The sequence below is a fragment of the Echinops telfairi genome, unplaced genomic scaffold (assembly GCF_000313985.2).
Source record: "Echinops telfairi isolate 266 unplaced genomic scaffold, ASM31398v2 ScPeMD7_7467;HRSCAF=8505_1, whole genome shotgun sequence".
Lineage (NCBI taxonomy): Eukaryota > Metazoa > Chordata > Mammalia > Afrosoricida > Tenrecidae > Echinops > Echinops telfairi.
In genome coordinates, this window is record NW_022111368.1 from 42,091,191 (window position 1) to 42,112,641 (window position 21,451).

Sequence of the window (21,451 nt, forward strand, 5' to 3'; positions counted from 1 at the left end):
TGATGCACATTTTCTTTACATAAAACTCTCTTATACATGAGTTGCTGTGGATTTGTTTCTCCAAAGTACCCAGACTAATACAGACACACACACACAATTCTTATAGACTGACTTCCAGGAAGTTGAGAGCCAGGGCGAGCAGATGGAAGAAGGAGGTTTACAATCTTTAAAATCTCTGCCATGCTGAGCCGGTGAAGATATTTCCGAGTTCCCTCGCTACACACCCAGCGCATGTAATGATCCCTTTCATGAGGCTTTTTTTCTTTTAAAGAAAGGTAAAAAGGGTGCCAGAAGGAAGCCCAGTATCCACAGATGCATCGACCGGGCAGTGTGATCCATCTGCTTTGCATCTGCACAGGCCTCGGGCCTCAGTAAACGTGGCCTGGATGACAAACGGAGGTTCAGGGGGGATGGACGTGTTTATTCACAGACATCTCCTTTCCCATCTCTCTCTCAACCCACTCCGTCAGCGCACCGAGGCTTTGCTCGGATGAGCGTTGGATGATCCTTGGTCCTGTGGTCTCTGACCAAGTCTGCCTCCCCAACCTTCACCACCTTGATGGCCCTCATGGCATCTGTCTCCCAGTTCTCCACAGCCCCTCCCAATGCCGGACAGGGAGAGGGAGCCAGCGGCCCAAGGGGTGGACTTACTTGAGAGTGTTCTTGAACAACAAGGGGGGTCTTCTCATCTTGCTTTGAGCTCGGCTGTACCATTGCAGGGACGGTCTTGAACAATCACTCCTCGGGTTCACACAGTTAGACGCGCCTGACCTTGCTGCGGAGGAAGGGGGAGGGCAGGGTTGAAAAGAGGCATGCGATACTCGCCAAACGGAGCTCGTGTAGGGTCCATCTGTATCGCAGAACACCGTGCGGCCATCAAAAGACATGTTTATCGATACACGTAGGAACCCACAGCCAATACTGAACGGTCACCGAGTGGGTGCCTGCACTTCTGCAATGTCCTCGGGGTGATAAAGCCAGCAATGACCAGCACACCAGGAACCCACAGGTGCGCCCCGGCCCTGCTCTACAGAGCTGCTGCTAGGAGTTGGATTGGACTGGATGGCGAGCACATCGGTGGGGGTCCGGGGTATGGCAGGGGGTCGGGGTCAGGTCAATGTTACTGTAAAAGGCCACTCCAGGGATCTGGTGGTGAATGAACATTTAGCATCCTGGCTGTACCCACCCTCACTATCCTACCTGTGCGATCAGACAACTTTTACAGGCTGTCCCCAGGGGGGAACAGCCCTCTCTGACATCTCCTTGCAGGTGCAGGTGAATCAACACGCTGGATCAGTGCACAAAGCAGAAAGTCGTGAGGAAATGCTTCTTTTAGAAACCATGTGTTCTCGGGGATGGTGGCCCGGTGACTCTCTTGAACTCGGCCCACTTTCAGTTTGTGAAGCTCTAAGAAAAACTCCAAGGGATACGGCAGCAGGAGGGGCGTGTCTCCACGCCCCACACCCCGCATCAGTGTTGTTCTTCCTCTCACCCTCGTGTCCAGTGGTCTTTGAGTCAACCTGCACTCACGGCGACCCTCCTGTGTGGCAGAGGAGAACTGTGCTCCACGGGGTGTGCAGTGAGGGACTGCTTTTTCAAAAGTAGGCGGACAGCCTTCTCTTGCAAGGCGCCTCGAGGTGACCTTGAAACATGACCTTTAGGTTTGCAGCTTTCCAGCCCTTTTGAGGGTAAAGAGACTTAGGGTCTGGGAAACCCACCGGAGCAGTTTGGCCCTGTCCTACAAGGCTGCTAGTGTCGGAATCTACTCCACAGCAGCGAGGTTTTTGGTTACTGTATCAGCAGAGGGTCCTTGGCGTGGTGGGTTTCCTGTTCGGCTGCTAGCTGCAAGCCCCATCGTTCAGACCCACCAGCTGCTCCTTGAGAGAAGCCGGAGCTTGCTTGCTCCTGTAAAGACTGACCCCTGGGGAACCCACAGGCACACCCCGACCCTGCCCTACAGAGCTGCCACAAGTTGGATTCGACTGGAGGGCAGTGCTTTTTCTTTCTTTTCTTTGTTAAGTGTTAGTCATTGCTTGAGCACAGTTACAAGTAGACTGTTCCCGAGCACCCTGATCCAAGAGGACAGAACACAATTTTAAACCACCCACTTCGTGTCTCCTCTCATGGAGTTCAAGAAGGCCTCCCCTCCTCCCTCCAAAAAGCTTCATCCCTGTTCACGAGTAGAGCACCTTCAATGAGCCACTCCTCCCTCACCACCAAAAGATGGGCGAGGAATCACACGTAGGCACTTCCCTTTTCCACTGGGCAGGTGGAATCCATCTTTTAGGGATGTGAAATTTCACCCATGAAAACGAAATCCCCAAAACCCTGGGCGAGCACCTGTGCTGACGGACATGGGTGAGACAGTGCCTGCCATCTCCCGATCCAGAATCTGCCTAATGGCAAACACCTCCACTGACTCCTTCAGGGGCTCCCTGCAGCCCCGCACACCAGGACCGTGGGCAGGGTGCTGGGACGTCTGCATGTGAGCGGACTTGAGCCCCAGAGTTTCCGGGCTGGCGAGGGAGGGTGCCTGGGGTGGGGGGGGTCACAGTTACATGCTGGGCCACTGCCTAGAAGTTGGCGGCTGGAACTCACCATCCCGGGGCGACTCAGAGGAAAGGCCTGGTGATCTGCTCCCCAAAAGCCATCGCCCCCGAGAACCTCACAGAGCAGTTCCACTGGGAAACCAGAGGGCTGCCCTGAGTAAGACTGACCTGAGGGCACCCGGTTTGACGGACTGATTGACTGATGACTGTGTGTGCGACACACACACATACAATAAAGAAAGTGAGGAGCAAGCTAGAGAGAAAGACAGAGCTAGAGAGAGAACGCGAGAGCCTTTTTTTTCTCTTCAGTTTGGACCAGGTGAAGTTGCATTTTAAGCAAGTCCCCCTTACTCAGGTGTAACTCACCAGGAAGTTTCTTACCACCGGAGGCTAGGGTGGCATATCATTAACGAAATTTGAGCCTAAAGGTTTTCAGCTCCACGGACCTACCTATACACTGTTGGTACGACGAGCAGGGCAGTTGCGTGGGCGTGGCCAGGGAAGCCCAACCCAAACTGAACCCAACTCACTGCCCCGGCGCCCGCCCACTCACCGGGGCCCTGCAGGACAGGCCGGAGCAGCGCATGCGCCTGTGAGATGGTCTCGCTACGGGAGAAGACCTGGTCTGTCTTCTGCAGAGCGCCTGGTGGTCTCGAACTGTTAACCTTGAGGTTAGCAGCCTAACACTATATCCCACTACGCCACTGGGCTCCTCAGCTCGGCTAATAAGACCCTCCAAATTGTGCTCTGCCCCCAATTTTGAGATGAATCAACACAGCCGTGGAAGTCAGCAGGAAGCGCCCTCCCCTCTCTTGTCTGGCTGCCTTTCATATTTCTGGCAGCTCAAAATGTCGTTCTCGACCTCATTGGTGCCCCTTGGACTGGAGACCCGGGTAAGGGTTCCCATAAGCCCCCCCAGCTGTGCCCCCGTGCAAACACCTGGCACCATCACATCAGCTCAAAAACCATGTCCAGCCAAGCGCATTCATCTGCTATCAACACAGCTGAATGGCCCCTGCGCCCTCCTGACTTTCACTTCTGGACGTGGTCCAGCGTGTGCTCAGTGGTGGGAGGGTGTTTGTTTTACGGGCCTTCACTCTACACTCGGGAGAAGGTAGACACACAGCCTGCCTTGACCCGGGGGGTGGGATGGGGTGGGGTTCTCCAGTACAAAAGTATTCATTTTAACTTGCTGAATGGGCTCTCACAGCCGGTAGTGGAATATACCATCATTAATAGAAACAGCCATGGTGCCCCCTCTGTGTGATTCCAGGTAGACTAGAGAAACAAATTCAGGGAGACTCATATGTGTATAAGAACGAGCTTTATATACAAGAGGAGTTGAATATTGAGAAAATATCCCAGCCCAGTCCAGATCAAGTCCATAATCTGGTATTAGCCCATATGTCTGATAACAATCTATAAAGTCCTCTTCAGGCTCACGAAACACATGCAAAGATGCCAAATGCAGGAAGATCACAGGCCAGTGGGTGGGAAGTCTTGTGGATCCAGTGTGGTGGAAGCATCTCAGCACTGGCAGGGGTCTCTATGTGGCTCCTCCAGCGCCAGGGCTCTGGCTGCCACTGGCCTGTCTCCAGTTGGCTTGTCAACAAGGATGTCCCGCCTCCAACGAGCTATTTATCTCCTTAGCGCCTCCAAATGAGGTCACCAACCTGTGATCTGATTGACAGTCTAAACTCCACCCCCTTCACTGGTAAGTCTCAAATTGACAGCGGGTTTTGTAACTACCACACCCTTTAAGGGTGCCCAGGACACGTGTGACACCTGTCAGAACTCAGACACAGCTCTGAAGAGGACCTATCTATCCCAGTGAGTCACAAAAATGTCCTGCACACGCACCGTCAGCAACGCCTTGAATTCTGACCACCAACCAAGACGCAAGTCCTTCGAGGGGCACTTTTTAATGTCAATCAAAATCAACCGGCATGCCTCAAGTGTTGATCATGCATCACCGCGATCCCCCAGCCGCCTGCCCTTGCCAGGTCTGAGAGTCCTCAGAACACATCGACATCCTGCAAATCTAGACCCTGCCGGCCACTACGGATGGCACATCTCCCAAGACTGTCTAAAGGTGCAAAGATGTTAAGGAAGGGTGCACTCACCAGCGGGACCTAAACCATCGAGAACAGAGCCAGCAGTGTTGTCGGTCTTTTGGGCCTGGGGCCCTGGCACTGAGAAACTCCTAGCTCCAGGGGAAATTTGCTACCAAGACACATGGAATGCCCAAGGAGTGCCAGGCCTATAGAAGCTGAAGGAGACAAGGGCCTTCCCCAGGGCTGACAGGAAGAGAAAGGCTTCCCCGAGGGCAGCCGGTCAGAATGCGGACTTCCAGCCTCAACTGTGACAGAATACTTCTTTGTTACAGGGAGAAAAAAATAAAAGTACAATGGCTCTTGGGTCAAATCCGGTGCCCCCTCTGACACCCTCCTCCTCCAGGTCCCCCACATCAGCCACTAGGCTGCCTGCTGCTCCTTACTTCCACCCCCACCCCAGTGGGGGTTCTCCTTCCTCATTTGCATCTAGGTCTTCTGGGGGGGGGGGGGGCTCGCCTTCCTTGACCTGCCTCTGTAAAAGCAGCACCCACACCCCCTCCACCCTGCTATTCTCCTTCCTGCTTGATGTTTCTTCAGGATGTACAGATAACGTATTTGCCTACTGTCTGCTCTCCCAATACATTACAAGATTCCTAAGGCAGGGATTTTGTCATGTCTGTTTGCTGCTATAACCACAGAAAACAGGGCCTAATACATCAGTGGAACTCAGTAAACATTTGCTGAACAAATAAATGAATAAACGCGCCAGTTAATGGCCTGGCAGATCACCATGGAGGAGCACACCCAACTTGGCATGGTTCTTACAAGAGGTCTGACTACTGGGAGCCACCCCCACCCCCCACGGCCCCCCAGGCACGACAAGATTTGGGATGGGATAAGGAAGGGGTGAGTCAACCAGGGCGAGGTACAGCACTGATAAACACACAACATTCCTCTGGTTCTTTGAGGCTTTCTCACCCCCACTATCATGACCTCAGGCCTGCCTTTCACTTTGTTTGGTCTAGACTGGAGCATGTCCACTGGTACAGATAAGAGCTCACAACACACAATCTAAGTCAGATAAACCCCTCAGGAAATGGGAGAAGCCATACCAGGAAGGTGGGGAGCGGAGGGGAGGAAGGGGGAACCGATCGCAATGGACACACACACACACACACACACACACCCTAGAGCAGTGGTTCTCAACCTATGGATCATGGCCCCTTTGGGGGTTGAGCAACCCTTTCACAGGGGTCACCTGATTCATAACGTAGCAAAACGACAGCTATGAAGTAGCAACGAAAATCATTTTCTGGTTGGGGGGTCACCACAACATGAGGAACTATATGAAAGGGTGGCGGCTTCAGGAAGGCAACCAATGCCCTAGGGCCTAGAGGGAGGGACAACAGAAACCGTAGGGGAAGGGAGACAGCAGTAGGTGTAATAAATGAAAATGATAGTAATTTATAATTTATCAAGCGTGGGAGGGAGGGAAAGGAGGAGTTGATACCAAGGGCTCAAATAGAAAGTAAATGTTTAGAAAACAATCATGGCCAACATATGTACAAATGTGCTTGATACAACTGATGTATGGGTTATTATAAGAGCTGTAAGAGACCCCAGTAAAATGATCTTTTTTAGGAAAAAAAAAAGATTGGGTATGAGAATAAGTTTTTCAAACAAGAACCACTGTGGGCGACTGTTGGGGGTCCCTGGGTGGTGTAAATGGTTACTGTGCTGGGCTACGGGCCGCACGTGCGGAGGACGGACCCACCCAGGGTGCTTTGAAAGAAGGCCTGGCGATCTGATTCTGGAAACTCAGCCACTGGACACCCTGAGCTGCTGCCTGAATCTTACAACCACACACCAGCCGAGAGCAAGTTATAAAAACCCTCAGCCTTGAGCACAGTGTTCTTTTTGGAACTATCTATGGGATCAACTACTCCTGCAAAGAGTTAGTTACTCAGTGCTGTTTGTTTATGGGGATCAAGGAGCGTTGGGGTGGTGGTTACACATTGGGCTGTGTCACTACGGGTAGACTAGAGAAACAAATTCATAAGCATGCCTATGTGTCTAAGAAACAGCTTTATATAAGGATTAATGGTACATTAAGAAACATCCCAGCCCAGTCCAGATCAAGTCCGTAAGTCCAATATTAGCCCTATGTTCAATACCAATCTATAAAGTCCTCTTCAGACGAAACACATGCAATGATGCCGAATGCAGGACGATCACAGGCCAGTGGGTGGGAAGTCTTGTGGATCCAGTGGTGGTGTCAGTATCTCAGTGCTGGCAGGGGTTTCCACGGAGCTCCTCCAGCTCTGGGCCTCTGGCTGCCATAAGCCTTTCTCCACATGGCTTGTCAACAAGAATATGCTTGATGCAACTGATGCAATTCTGCAAGTCTCGAAGGGACTGAGCGTGCGCCCCACCGCCAATGAGCTATTTATCTCCTTAGTGCCTCCAAATGAGGTCATCGAGCTGTGACCTGATTGACAGCATAAACCCCACCCCTTCACTCTTAATCCTCACCAATTGACAACAGATTCTGTAACTACCACAGGCTGCTAACTGCAAGGTCAGCAGTTAGAAACCATCAGCAACTCTGAGGGAGAGAGGTGAGTCTTTCTATGCCTACAAAGAGTTACAGTCTCAGAAACTGACTGGGGCAATTGTACCCTGTCCTGGAGGGTCACTAAACAACTCGATGGCAGAGTGCATGTGGATCAAACAAGCAACAGCAACTACAAAGATACTACAGGAACCATCGGAGGCAGTGATTTACAATAGTGTGGAAGGAAAACCGCAGAAGGGAACATGCCTTTTGCACCTCGCCACGCTCAAATGTCACGATTCTCACTCATCAACTTTCAGAAGAACAGGAACCAGAAACTAACAATCACTTCTCTTCTGGCTATTAGTGGAGAGGACTAGGAAACTGGAATATGAGGGGGCCGTGGGGGGGGGACTCAAGAAGATAAAAGGGGGAATGGAGGAATGGAATATGGGGGGGGGCTGGGGAGGGCATTCTGTCGGGAGAGAGCCAGAAGGGGAGGAGACAGGAAGGAAAAATCGCTGCAGCACATTCTCTTCCCCGGGCCGGGACAGTCCCGAGGAACTAACTGCTCCCAAATTCTGATATGCATATGTACCCAGAGAGCTTGGGGGCCCCAGGGCTCAAACCCACCTGTTCTCTGCAGGAGAAAGAGGAGGCTGTCTGCCCTTGTGAAAACTGACAGTCTCGGAAACCCTAATGAGCAGTGTACTCTGTAGGGCTACTATGGGTTGGGATCAACTTAATGGCAGTGAGTTGGTCTAAGCAAACCAACCTCAGCTTCAGTTTAGAGAGCCTCTTCTGAACCAGAACAGCCCCTGTCACCCCAATACTTCACCAATGATTCCAGCCAAAGAGACAGGAAAAACAACAACATCAACAAAAAAAACCCTCCCTGTCATCAAGTGAATACTGACTCATAGCGACCCTTTAGGACAAGGTAGAACTGCCCTGTGGTTTCCAAGACTGTAACTCTTGACGGGAGTAGAAAGCCCCGGCTTCCTCCCACCGGGAAGCTGGTTTCAAACTGCTGGTCCTGCAGTTAGCAGCCCAATGCGTAACCACTATGCCGGAGGGCTCCCAGGAACACAGAAGACTGTGAGAAACAAAGGGCACCTGGGGAGAGAGGGGAGGGACTTCCAGTCCCGTAGAGCCACACTGTTAATGGTCTCCCATCCCACTTTCTGCAGAGAATCCCTGGTGGCATGGTGGTTATGAACGGAGCTGCAAACTTGCAAGGTCTGCAGTTCAAAACCACCAGCTACTACAAGGGAGAAAGAAAGACAAGGCTTTCTACACACACACAGTGAGCCTCGGACACACACACACAGTGAGTCTTGGACACACACAGAGGCACCACAAAGGCTCTTAAGTGACTTGATGGCAGTGTCTTTTTGAGAATCTTTAAGGGCGCCCTGGTGCTGTAATGGGTTACTTGGGCCGCAAACTGCAAGGTCAACAGTTTGAAACCACCAGCCACTCAGCAGGAAAGTGAGGTTTTCTACTCCCATAAAGGGCTGCAGTGTCAGAAACCCAGAAGGGCAGGGTCCGTGAGTTGGAACTGCCTTGCTGGCAGTGAGTTTGAGCTTTCGGGGCGCGGCAGAGGAAGCTAACTCAGTTCTGGAGTGAGCTCAGCCTTGTGGGAAATGAGCTCAGCAGGGACTGCAGAACCCCACTGGCCAGAACACCAAACAGGGCAGAAAAACAGCCAGAGGAGTACACCGAGGGAGAAGAGGAGGCTGTGCGCTGGCACAGATAAGAACTAGAAATACAGTGAACCCAGGACAGATGAACCCCCCAGGACCAATGGAGAGAGGGGTGATGGCGGGAGGGTGGAGGGAAGGAGAGGGAGAAAGGGGGAACAGATTACAAGGATCTACATATAACCTCCTCCCTGGGGCATGGACAGCGGAGAAGTGGGTGAGGGAGACGTTGGATGGGGTAAGATAAAATAATAAATTATAAATTATCGGTGGTTCGGGGGTTCCAGGGGAGTGGGGAAGGAGGGGGGAAAATGAGCTGACACCAAGGGCTCAAGTGGAAAGTGGGTGTTGTAAGAATGATGAAGTCAACATATGTACTAATGTGCTGGACACAAATGACGTATGTACAGACGGTGATGAGTTGTATGAACCCTAATAAAATGATTATTTAATAAAAAAAAAAAAAAGAGGAGGCTGGCTGCTCCGGTGAAGTCCACAACCGGAAACGCGACTCCGGGCAGCTGTGATCTCATTAACACAACAAGGACAGCTTTTATTTCTAAACAGTCTGACACACACAGGTGCCTGGGTCAGGATCCCAGCGCACATTGGGGGTGTGTGTGTGTGTGTGTGCAACAGTTAATCCCTCGCACTCTACACAGCCATCATAGAATGAGGAAAAGGCAGGAAATTGATTGAATGCTATCTAAAGCCCTTATGCAAAGTTCTCTACCAATCCCAATGTGGCCTTAGAGCAAAAGTAAAACTTTTTTTTCTCCCTGTTCCAGGGTCCAGTGCAGGGACGCATGTGGCATTCAACCATCATTCATCTGAAACCGTTCCTTTGTCCTTCACGACCTTGGCATTTTTGAAAGGGACAGGCCGGTTATTCTGTCGTCCCTCGTTTGGGGCTGGCCTTATGTTTCTTTGTGACCAGATTTCAGGTACTCCTTTTGGGCTGGGCTGGCACGGAATTCTTGACCCCCGTGTTCAGCTAGGTAGGGGCAGTCAGCTTCCTCCGTCTGAAGTTACTCTTTTCCCTGTGTAATAAGTAACTTATGGGAGACACATGGGGACTATGCAAACATCCTGTTTCCTCATCAGAGCCACCTGGCCTGGACCCCCCGGGAAGAGTCTGGAAAGCAGCCTTGGGACAGCAGAGGTTTCAAATTGGGCTGTCCATCTTAAGGTCAGCAGTTAGAATCCACCACTTGCAAAAAATGAGGTTTCTCTGCTCCTTTCCAATTGAGGTTTTTCCTCTGTTTTTGAAAAAAAAAAAAAGTCTTTTGTTATTGAAATTTTATATCTTCATATTTAGTGTTTTTGTTGTTGTTTTAAATATATTTTTCCCCAAACCATTTTATTAGGAGCTAATCCAGACATCATACCATCATTCCATAGTTCAATCACATCAAGCAGTGTTGTATAATGGCTACCACAATCAGTTTCAAAATAGCTTCTTCCTCCTTGAACTCCTTGCTATTAGCTCCCCCTTAGTCCCCACCCCCCCCACCCCCCAGGAACTCTTATTCTACTTGTTGTCTCTATAAATTCATCAATCCTGGGGAGTTTTACTTTGCTGTTGTTGTCACTTTTGTGGGTTTGTTTTTTTTAATGCTTTTCTGTATATGAAATCCAGGATCGGTAACTCTATAGAGACGGTACTTGGAGTAATGGTTTCTTTGGGGCATGTCAGGGAGGGTGGGGGGAAACGGGGAGTTACTAGCAATGCATACAAGAATGAAGAAAATGTCCTATAATTGATTATAGTGATGATTTACAACTCTTAATGTGACTGAACTACTGAAGTGTATGATTTGTGAATTATATCCCAATAAAACTGTTAGAAAAAAATTATTATTATTTTTATCAGTCTCAGAAACCCACGGGGCAGTTCTACTCTTGTCACTATAAATCAGAATTGACTCGTGGAGGGAGGTTTGGGGGGGGGGGGATTCTTGAGAAAACCCTGGTGACATAGGGATTAACCGAAGGTGTTAACCAAAGAGTTAGTGGCTCAAACCCACCAGCTGCTCTCTGGGAAAAATGCCGGGCAATCTGCTCCTGGGAAAGGCCCCAGGGCAGCTCTACTCCACCTCATGGAGGCTACAGTGGGAATCAGCCAAACGGCAATGAGCCTGGTGGGTTTGTGCACGAATACGGACAGAAGCCTGCGGGAGGTGACAGCAAGGATTTTTACCAAGGGCTGGATGAAGCAGTAGCTGCTAAATAAGAACTAGCACATGAGCCTCTAGAAGACTTGGTTCACACACACACACACACACACACACACACACACACACACACACCATTTATACTCACTCTCAACTATCAAAATTCAAAAACTCTCTCTAGATTTGTCTTCAAATCTGGGTATCAGAGACAGGAAGAGAAGGACAGGGTTCCAGGGGAGAACATGTGTGTGAAGGACACTACTGTCCCTCTCGGTCTGTCATCCGAGGTCCTTTCCTTTCAGAAGGCATCACCAGGCCTCTAGAGGATGACCGTCTTACAAGCCCACCCCATCGCTCCGCTCCCGGATGCCGGTTCTCAGGGGGCTACGCTCACCCGTGAGTCTCCTGCACCACTGTGGTGAGCTGATGGAGCCATATTGGAAATCTCAAACTGCACCTCGCTGCGCCTTATACGGAGGCAATGCAGTGCGTAGGAAATCTGCTTGGCTGATTCAAGAAACAATCTGAAATCACACAGGTGTCCCTAAGTGAAAAAGTTTGGAACACAGCGGGAACAAAGGTAAAAAGAGAGATGAAAAATTACTGCCACTGGACAACCCAGCAACACCCACTTCTGGCTCCCTTCCGATCTCCAGTGGACCAGCTTGTGTGTAGTCTATCCTAATGGAGAGGGTGTGCGACTGCACCAGTGGGGCTCCACGGAGAACGAATCTCTACAGAAAAGAATCCCAGGATCTACGTTCTCGATTCTCCCAAGGATGGTAAACTCTATCACAATGGTAAACCCTATCACAATACCCATGCCATTGAGCAACGCCACCTCCTAGCCACCTTCCAGGACAGAGAAGGACTGTCACCCACAGGCTCTCAGAAGCTGCCAATCTGCACAGAAATAGACTGCCATGCCGTTCTCCCTTAAAGAGGCTTGACCTGCCTGCCTTTGGGTTGGTAGTGGAGTGCTTTACCCACGGAGCCACCAGGGCCTGTTCCTATGAATGTCCTACAACTAGAATCATTCTAGAAGCACCAGGACAGAAGTTAACTCATTAACTACAATGGTTAATGGCCTTGGGTTTTGAGCCTTGAGTTGCTCCTGGAGCCCCAGTTGAGAACGGCTTGTCTATATAATTTACTTTGTTTAGCGAACAACATTTTATTTATTTTTTAATCATTTTATTGGGAGCTCTTACAGATATCCAACATTCCATAATTCAATCACATCAAGCAGACTTGTACAATTGCTACCACAATCCATTCCAAAACATTTTATTTCTTCTTGAACGTCTTGGTATCTAACATTTTAAATAAGCATTTAATCAATACCTTCCATACACCCCACACTTGACAATAAAAAGAAATAAGAAGCAGCCCCCATCTTTAAATGCATAATCTTGCTGCAATGAATTATTGTTGCAAGTGAATTATTTAACATGGCTCTTCTAGCCGTAAGGGAACCCGGGTGGTAGAGTGGTTACACATTAGTCTACAAACTGAAAGGTTAGCAGCTCAAAACCACCAGCCACTCCTCGGGAGAAAGATGGAGCTTTCTACTCCCATTATGAGTTACAGTCTCAAAAAAGGGAATCAAACAAACAGAGTTACAGGCTCAGAAACCCACAGGGGCAGTTCTCCCCTATCCTATAAGGGTCGATATGATTCGGCATCAACTCCATGGCAGTGAGTTTGGTTTGGTTTCTAGCCATAGCCTTTGTTACTCCAACCAGCTGCCCTTCATTTTCCTGATGGGTGTGCGTAAGAAGGTGGGGGCAGATACTGACTGGATTACAGGATTCACCTGTGAGTGACTGTTAATGTGATCATCCTGATGGGTATAAAATGATCCATCTCAGAAGCAACAATAGGGACCTCATTACCAGCAAGAGAGAAGAGCCAAGAGCTGAGCGTGTCCTGTGGGATATAAAAAGACTGTTCCCAGCTCGTCTCCCCCAATACATATGTCAGACCAAGGACACTGCTTGCAACTAATGGTAAATGACTGTCAAGTTATCTCCCTGAAGGCACCAGCCATCCAGAGCAAGGAGACCCTATTGTCTGTCCCGCCATAGGTGGGGCTCACTCCCTGCTGTTAGGAACAGTTGATTGCTTCCCCTGAAAGTTTAGACTAAATCAAGTCTCCAGCTCAAGGACAATCAAGGTTAGATGCAATCATGAATCTAGGATCCGCCCATCTTATCACATGTATACCCTTATAATCCCTCCTCTTCCTATATCGTGTGTACCCCTAGATTGTCCCCCTCCCATTACTGTATTACCTATAGTACAGCCCCTTCCTGTGAAGTGCATCTTTCCCTGTAAGGGGGGATTGCACCCCCCAAAAGATATATATTCCTTAGTTAGTAATAAATCGCTCTCTCTCCTGCCCTCTCTGCCTGCACTGTGCGTGGACCTGGCTATTGAGATCATGGCCATCCAGGAGGTGAGCATGCAACCATGAAATGTGTCTGACTTCTTTATGTTACTCTCCCTCTCCTATCTCTCCCATTTCTCTATGACTTTACTATACTCTTTATATATCTTCACCGTACAATTGCGCTTACTGAACCCGTGATTAGTTGTGGGGGGCTGGCTTCCCCCACAAATGGCGCTCATCACATGGCAGTAGGAAAAAAAGTCTTTTGAGTTATACCCCATATAACAATTACATGGCCCCACTGGAATTGGGAAACTGAAGTGAGGATCCGGTGTGGGGATTAGCAGATAAGTAGTGGACACAGTGGATGAGTATATTAAAGAGGACAATGGGGCAAGGTAAAAGTAAACCTAAAACTTATGGTATTATGCTCACCCACTTACTTAAAACACAGGGCGTAAAAGTAATGAAGAAAAAGATGCAATATTTTCTAAAAGTAGTAAAAAGGTATAATCCATGATTCCCAGAGGAAGGAACTTTCGATCTGGAGACCTGGGAGGAAGTCACTATAAACTTAAAGGAAGCATACAGAGATGGGGAGAATATCCCTGTGGAGACATGGACTCTGTGGGCTCAAGTTAAGATGGTTTTAGAACCTTTGCAGGAGGAAGAGAAAGATTATCAGTCTAGTGAGAAGTCTTGTGTCTATTCAAATCTAGAAAGGCAAGCTAAAGTCTCTTTAAAAGAGTACGAATTAGGAATTGATTTGTTATCTAAAGCTTCTGATTCTAAATGAAACCTCATGGCCAAAGCCTCTATGCCCTAGGGGGGCTTCAGCCTCTGAGGGTCTAAAGGTGATAAAGCACTAGAGGAAGTGAATCCCAAGACCCAAAGCAAGGCTACTAAACAATGCCATTAAGCTCCCTTGCTTTCAAAGGTATAGAAAGCAAAGAAACAAAAACAGCAGAGTAGTGAGAAGCCTCTGAGATGCCCAAACTTAAATCTGGTGAGAAGCAGGCAGAATGGGTATCAGGCCGATGAAAAGATTTTAGAAAGAACTGATGAAACTAAGCCTGAATCAGAAGGAGACATCAGATTAGAAGCATCTGCCCCACTGCCAGAATATAGTGTAGAAAAGACTAGAGATTGTAAAACAATTACCAAGCCAGTGCTGGAGGTAGAGAGATTAGCTCCAAAGAAATGCAAACTAAGAGAGCTAACATAGCCGATGAAGTTCGGAAAGTGGAATTTCAAGCTAGACCGGTGGAGAAGACCAGCTCAGAAAATAGAAGCAAGGAGGCAAAGTATAGAAAAGCACATTTACTTTCAAGGGTAGAAAGAGGGATTGCAAAAGGTGATTTAGAATTTAGAATGTCTTATCCTGTCTGAGTTATTAACAGACAGCCTGGGGAACACCCACAAGGAATTCACAGTGCCTTCCCCTATGAGTTGCTAAAAGATCTCAAGCAGGCAGTCACTATGGTCCAGACCAGGGGTCCTCAAACTTTTTAAACAGGGGGCCAGTTCAAGGTTCCTCAGACCCATTGGAGGGTCTATGAACAAATCCCTATGCACACTGCACATATCTTATTTTGAAGTAAAAAACAAACGGGGCAAAAACACCTGGCGGGCCGCATGTGGCCTTTGGGCCATAGTTTGAGGACGCCTGGTCCAGACTCTCATTTTGTAATTAGCATAAGATCTTTGGCAGAGTCTGAGTGTTAGATCCCATCTGATTGGAGAGCCCTGGCAAACATATGTATTTATCCTTTAGAAGTTTACAATATATCTGGTAGAATTTTACAGCCCATTCACAAACTCATAAAAATACTGAGAATGGGATAAAGGAATTCATCATCTGCTCAGGGATGAGAATTATATCACAGTTGAGTCACAACTACAGTTTCCTGGATATGCAATAGCACAGGTATGTGAGGTTTGCCTAAGGGATTGGGAAAAGATAATACCATCAGGAGAGAGAAGGCCAAGTTACACAGCTATAAGACAGTGGAATGATGAGTCCTATGTTGACTTTGTGTCCCGATTAGAACATTCTGTCTCCAAATGTGAAAAAATGTGCAGACAGTAAAAGACCTAGTTCACAAGCTATCTTTTGATTTCTCTAATATGCACTGTAAAAATGGCTTGTGTCCCTATAGGGAACAAGTAACACTGCTAGAATATCTTAGAATTTGCAGGCATTTAGAGACAGATGAATACAAGGCTGACCTTATGGCAGCCACTTTAGCAAAGTACACTGACCATAAAGGAAAATGCTTTAGTTGTGGAAAGATAGGTCATCTTCTAAGAGAGTGTAGACAGCACAGGCCAATCAGCCTGGCCACAAAGAACAAGCTGAGGCCTGCACCAGAGCATGGGCCAGGACCACCGAGTTTGGGTTTAAAAGAATTTGTCTTTGCCCCCACTGCAGGAAAGGAACTCATTGGGCTAATCAATGTCACTCAAGATTCAACAGTAAAGGATTGCCATTAACAAACACTTCCCAGAAATAGGAAATAAAGGAGTTTGATCCAAGCCCTGACCAACAGAGCACAGAAGGCAAAGCCTGGGCTAGCAAAGAAATATCTTAGAGAGAAATCACGCGTATCCCCCAGCCTCACAGCAGGAAACCAGACCTGGCCAAACTTGCAAAACGTCCAGCCTCTGTTCTCACTGCAGAACGTTTGACTAACCTAGAAAAGGCTCAGAAGCCCCCGCAGCAGCCTGTTGAACCAAAAAGCAGGAGCCTCTTATTGAAAGAGTAATACAGTTTTTATCAGGAAGGTTTAACCTAAGTACTCAAGGAATTCAAACTGATATTGGCGTTGATCAGAGTTGTGAGGAAAAGCTAAAGGCTGTAATTAAATCAGAAAATTTTAAGAGTGGTACTTGGGGTCCACTACCTAAAAGACCTATAAGACATTTATTAGGAAAGTCCAACCTAAATTCTCAAAGTGTTCTGATGGCTACTGGCATTATTGATCAGGATTATGAGGAAGAAATTAGGGCAGTAATTAAATCTGATATACTAGGGTTTGTAAAGAAGGAAGAGTGCTTAAGCCAATTTGTGGTTCCTTGCATTTCTAGAGTTAAAATTTATACCGATCAGGAAAGAGTACTTGAGAAGTCTGAACACTCTTTAAATCAAGGGGTCATCTGGAATGCTGTTGTGGGGAAAACAGTGCCCCACATGGAATTAGAAATTGGAGGAAAAAGGGTTTTCAAATCTGGATATGGGGTCATTTTATTAGGGCATTCAGGTGGGCCTAAGACCTGCCCATTAACTTACCCTAAATCCAGCATGGAAGGAATGAGAGAAGTTAACCAGATCAGAATATTGCAAGATTATAAAATCCTACAGTGTAAAAAAGGCTGAAGGGCAATACGGCTTAATTGAGCCTGTTACCTTACTAGTACACTTAGAGAAAAAAATGTCTGTTTGCTAAGTTAGTTCAAGAACAGCTGAACAAATTTATTAAGTTTTTTTCAGTCTTTCAAATCATCCCAAGTGTGGTAAGACAGCTAGATGCCTAAATTTTCATAGCAATGAAGATTAACTAACAAGTTCCACTGGTTTGGAATCAGGCAAGTTCCCTGATATAGGTTATAATGTTTTAAAATCTACATTGTTAAAACAGAAGGGGGGAAAGAGAAGTGTTCTGTGTGACAAATTTCATTTGGTCATTTTAACCAAAACATTTTTCTCCTTACTAAAAGCTTGTAACAAAATTAGGGCAGATAAAGACATTTTCACTTCTACAGAAAAAAAGCTGGTCCTAAGAAGTCCTAATAAGATGGGAATCGTGTCTGGGATCCAGGTCCACTTGTCACTTGGAGAAAGGGCTATATACAACATTTATGTTTTTGCAGATTAAAGCTGATGGACTCCCCTTAGAAGGACACAACCACGTTTCAAGAAAAACGAAGGGAAAGGAGATGAAGAAACAACCCAATCTTAACCATGATTCTGTTTCCAGGTTGCTGACACCCCGAAGGGAGGGTCTATTTATTTATGTTTTCACAGGCAAAGAATATACTGTAGGTGGATTTCTTTTCAGCCAGCAAGGCCCAGAAGAAAGTAGGGAAGCTGATGCTGTGATCTGAGACTAAAAGGAACAGCCAGACACCCCAGTGAGGAAGGCAAAAATTTAAATTTCACTCTAGGATTTGAAACTCTGCATTTCTGTGTGGGCGCCACCCCTAGCTGTTTATCTGTTAACTCTCAGGCATGGAATAACTAGCTGGTCTTTTATGAAACCAGCTATGGCTTCTCTATGATAATGGGTGAAACGTTTGCAGAATATGAAAACTCCACTACTGTGGAGAGGAGATATGGAAGCCTGTAAATTTGTGAGTTACCGGCATGTCGTTGCTGACAGATTCAAATGGCTCAAATGTGAGGGGCCACATGGAAAGATGTTAAGAAATGACACTGTGACTATTGATTGGGGCCCCCATGGAAAGTTTTTAAGTAATTGCTCAGAGGGATCCAATATCAACTCGTGTGATTATATAAGTAATTGTGAATGGCAAAAGACCCCTAATGGCATTGCCACTACCAGATCAAAGTTAATGGCTTGGCAAGAAGGGGGCCTTGCACCTCCCCACCCCAGGTTACTGTGGCCTGAGACAGGACCTGAACAGTGGAACCTGTGGAAGTTACCTCTTGCCACTAAGCCTTTGAGACTTGATACATAATCTCGTGTGCAAAACTGCCTTAGGTGTTTGCTGTAGGAAACATCATCATAAATGAAACTGCTCGCAGTGCCACTTGCCATAATTGTAAATTGTTCACTTGCATTAACCATGCTCTGCTTATAAACCTTTCTAAAGACAGCATTCTCATCCTAAAGAGCAGGATGGGGGTGTGGATCCCAGTGAAGATGAAATGCAGATGGGAAAGTAGTCCAGAATCGTCCTTCATAATGCAAGTGATGTCGGAGATATGGGAAAGGTCATTGCAGCTATAATTGGACTTATAGCAATTGCCACCACTGCTGCCATCACTGGGGCGGGGGGTGGAGGGGCACTACAAGAGTCCATCAAAACTGAACACTTCATGCAGATGGCAAGTGAACTCACATCAGTTCTGGGCCACTCAGGCAAAGGTGGACGATGAACTGGGGACAGGGGGTACTTGCGAAGCTGCAGCAAACTGTCCAGTGGTTTGGAGATCAAATTATGGACTTGCAACATCAATTAATGCTAAAATGTGATTGGAAAATGCTGAAATCTGATTTTTGTGTAACCCCTTACCCATATAATAAGACACTGCATGATTGGGATTTGATTAGAAAACATTTGCAAGGATTTAAGGGAAACATTTTAGTACATGTTAATCAGGTAAAAAAGAATATTTTCTATACATTCAAAGACAGACTCGAGGCGTCCCCTGGCTCTGATCTGATTAAACAATTGGTGGATGGCATAGAAGGATTGGACCCGAGCGCTTGGGTTCAAAGCATTTCTCATAGCCTGGGTTCCAGCCTGACAGTGCTGCTCATAATCATAATTTTTGTCCTGGCTATCATGTGTTGCTGCTGTAGAAAGCTAAGGTGTGTGAAGGAAAATCATACAGCCTCCATGGCCTTTTTGAACTTTGTGCACAAAGCAAACACTGTGGGGAGCACAGAACAGGAAGAGAGTGTATACAGATGAGTCCTTTATTCTCACGCTAAGAAGCCTGGCAGGCCGGGTTTCTGGGGTGGAGGGAGGCCTTCACCCTTGTGAGTTGGAGGTAAGTCCTACTCACAGTCTCATGATATTGTTCCCCACATTACCCTCCTATAGGGTGCTGACTTAAAGTTATTCTCTTACAGCGCATAGCTGATTACTGTATGGCTGGCAGCTTTAACTACAGAAACAAACATTCCTATTTGCTATAGCGCATCCCGCCTCAGCATCAGCCCCTCTCATACCTTCCTCCAATAGCAGATGGGCATAGGGGGACTTTATCCCCAGTGCCTGGACTCAAAAGGTTTGCCATAAGCCTGAATTTTTGGCTATATTAATTTGGCAGTTAAATTTGCCTTGACAGCTTTCAATGTAAAGAAAATAACCACATTGCCCCTGTGGCTCTTTTGAATTTTATATCTAAAACAAAAGGGGGAATTGTGGGATATAAAAAGACTGTTCCCCAGCTCGTCTCCCCCAAATATAAAGGTCAGACCAAGGACACTGCTTGCAACTAATGGTAAATGATTGTCAAGTTATCTCCCTGAAGGCACCAGCCATCCAGAGCAAGGAGACCCGATTGTCTGTCCCACTGTAGGTGGGGCTCACTCCCTGCTGTTAGGGACAGTAGATTGCTTCCCCTGAAAGCTTAGACTAAATCAAGTCTCCAGCTGAAGGGCAATCAAGGATGCCCTTAAATCATGAATCTAGGATCTGCCCATCTTGTTACACGTATAGCCTTAAGCCCTCGAATGTACACCCCTAGAGCATCATCCTCCCCTTACTGTATTACCTATAGTACAACCCCTTCCTGTGATGTATATCTTTCCCTGTAATTAGGGGGCTTGCACAGCCCCAAAAGATATGTAAGCCTTGGTTAGTAATAAATCTCTCTCCTGCCCTCTCTGCCCGCACTGTGCACAGACCTGGCTGTTGAGCTCATGGCCATCCAGGAGGTGAGCATGCTACCATGAAATGTGTCTGACTTCTTTATTTTACTCTCTCTCCCATCTCCCCCATCTTTCTATGACTTTACTATACTCTTTATATATCTTAACCGTACAATTGCGCTTACTGAACCCGTGATTAGTTGTGAGGGGTTGGCTTCCCCCACAGTGTCTTTTGGACCATGAGATCCCTGAACAGTAAATCTCCTGGGCCCAGAAGACAGTCGCAACACCAGAGGAGTGAGAGGTGCGGCAGCAGGCGCCAGGGCAGTGCACTACCTAGGCCACAGAACAAGTAAAAGCCGAGAGCTCTGGGGCAGGAGGCTGGCTTGTGGAGTCGGGTGCCTCTATGCGCTTAACTGGGGGAGCTGGTTTTGATGACTCATGAAGTTGGAGCTGAGTGCCTTCAGACTAAGACTTCAATGGAATAATAGGCCTTTGGGGCATTTATTGGCAGCCCTAAAAGAGCTTTGTAACATTGCCCAAGCAGGACAGAGGCTAGGCCAAGAGACAGACTGGGGTGCAGAGAGAGGCCTGCCTTGGGCAATGCAGATAAGTACCTGTCCTGACTGAACATCTGTATCCTGAACATTTCTCATCTCAACTGTAGCCCACAATGGTGAGCGTCTTCTTTGAGCCCTGTGTTAACACAGCAGAGTGCCTTGGGAGGGAAACGTCTGACTTCTGCCTTGTGGCAGTCAGCCTGTGTGTGGGGGGGTGGGGGGGGGGGTGGGGGCGCGCACGGTGCTGGAGGAGGACAGGTGTGGTCCCTGCATGTTTCCTAAGTGGCCAAGGAGCCCTTGGGCACCTTGGGCAGGGAGCCCCTGCTCCACCACAGGTAATGAGGGGGGAAGCAGGGGTGGAACAGACAGTGAATGCGCTCTGAAAAGCTGGCTGCTCGGGTGAGTCCACCTCGCCTTGCCTCAGAAGACCGTCCGTGGTGACTGACGGCTGAGCACATGAACCACTGGAAACCTCAGGAGAACAGCTTTGCTCCAGCACACATGACGTCCCCGGGAGTCAGAACAGGCTCGGCGACCACTGGTCAAGACTTCAGAGACACAAGAGCGGGGCAGGAATCACAGATAAAGGAAGGGCTTGTTAGAGACCCCAGTCACAGCTGGCTGGGGGGCGGGGGGGGGGGCCAGTGAGGGGTGCTGGTTCCTTCTAGAGGAGGTACGGAACCTGAGAGACAAACAAGGAGGGGTCGGACAAGGGATGAGGAGGAGGAAGCCACAGAGCTCGGTGACGGGGCAGGGATGGTGGCTCACACAGCCTGCATAACAGAGTCAGGTGGCTGACTGAGGCATGTGGGGAGATAGGGGCGATCTGCAGGAAGGCTTTGCGAAGCTGCCCCTCGCCTCCGAGGGGCCTTAACAGCCGAGATAGTGGTATCAAACAAGGC

General features: G+C 48.0%; 1 protein-coding gene across 1 annotated transcript in view; it reads right to left on the reverse strand.

Moving 5' to 3' along the window:
• ST3GAL5 (ST3 beta-galactoside alpha-2,3-sialyltransferase 5) overlaps positions 1–21,451 on the reverse strand; it is a 48,611-nt gene that overhangs the window by 20,320 nt on the left and 6,840 nt on the right. Inside the window, exon 2 of the mRNA XM_045283962.1 lies at positions 652–775. Coding sequence (XP_045139897.1) covers positions 652–775 — 124 coding nt within the window. The remainder of the gene's footprint in view (positions 1–651; positions 776–21,451) is intronic.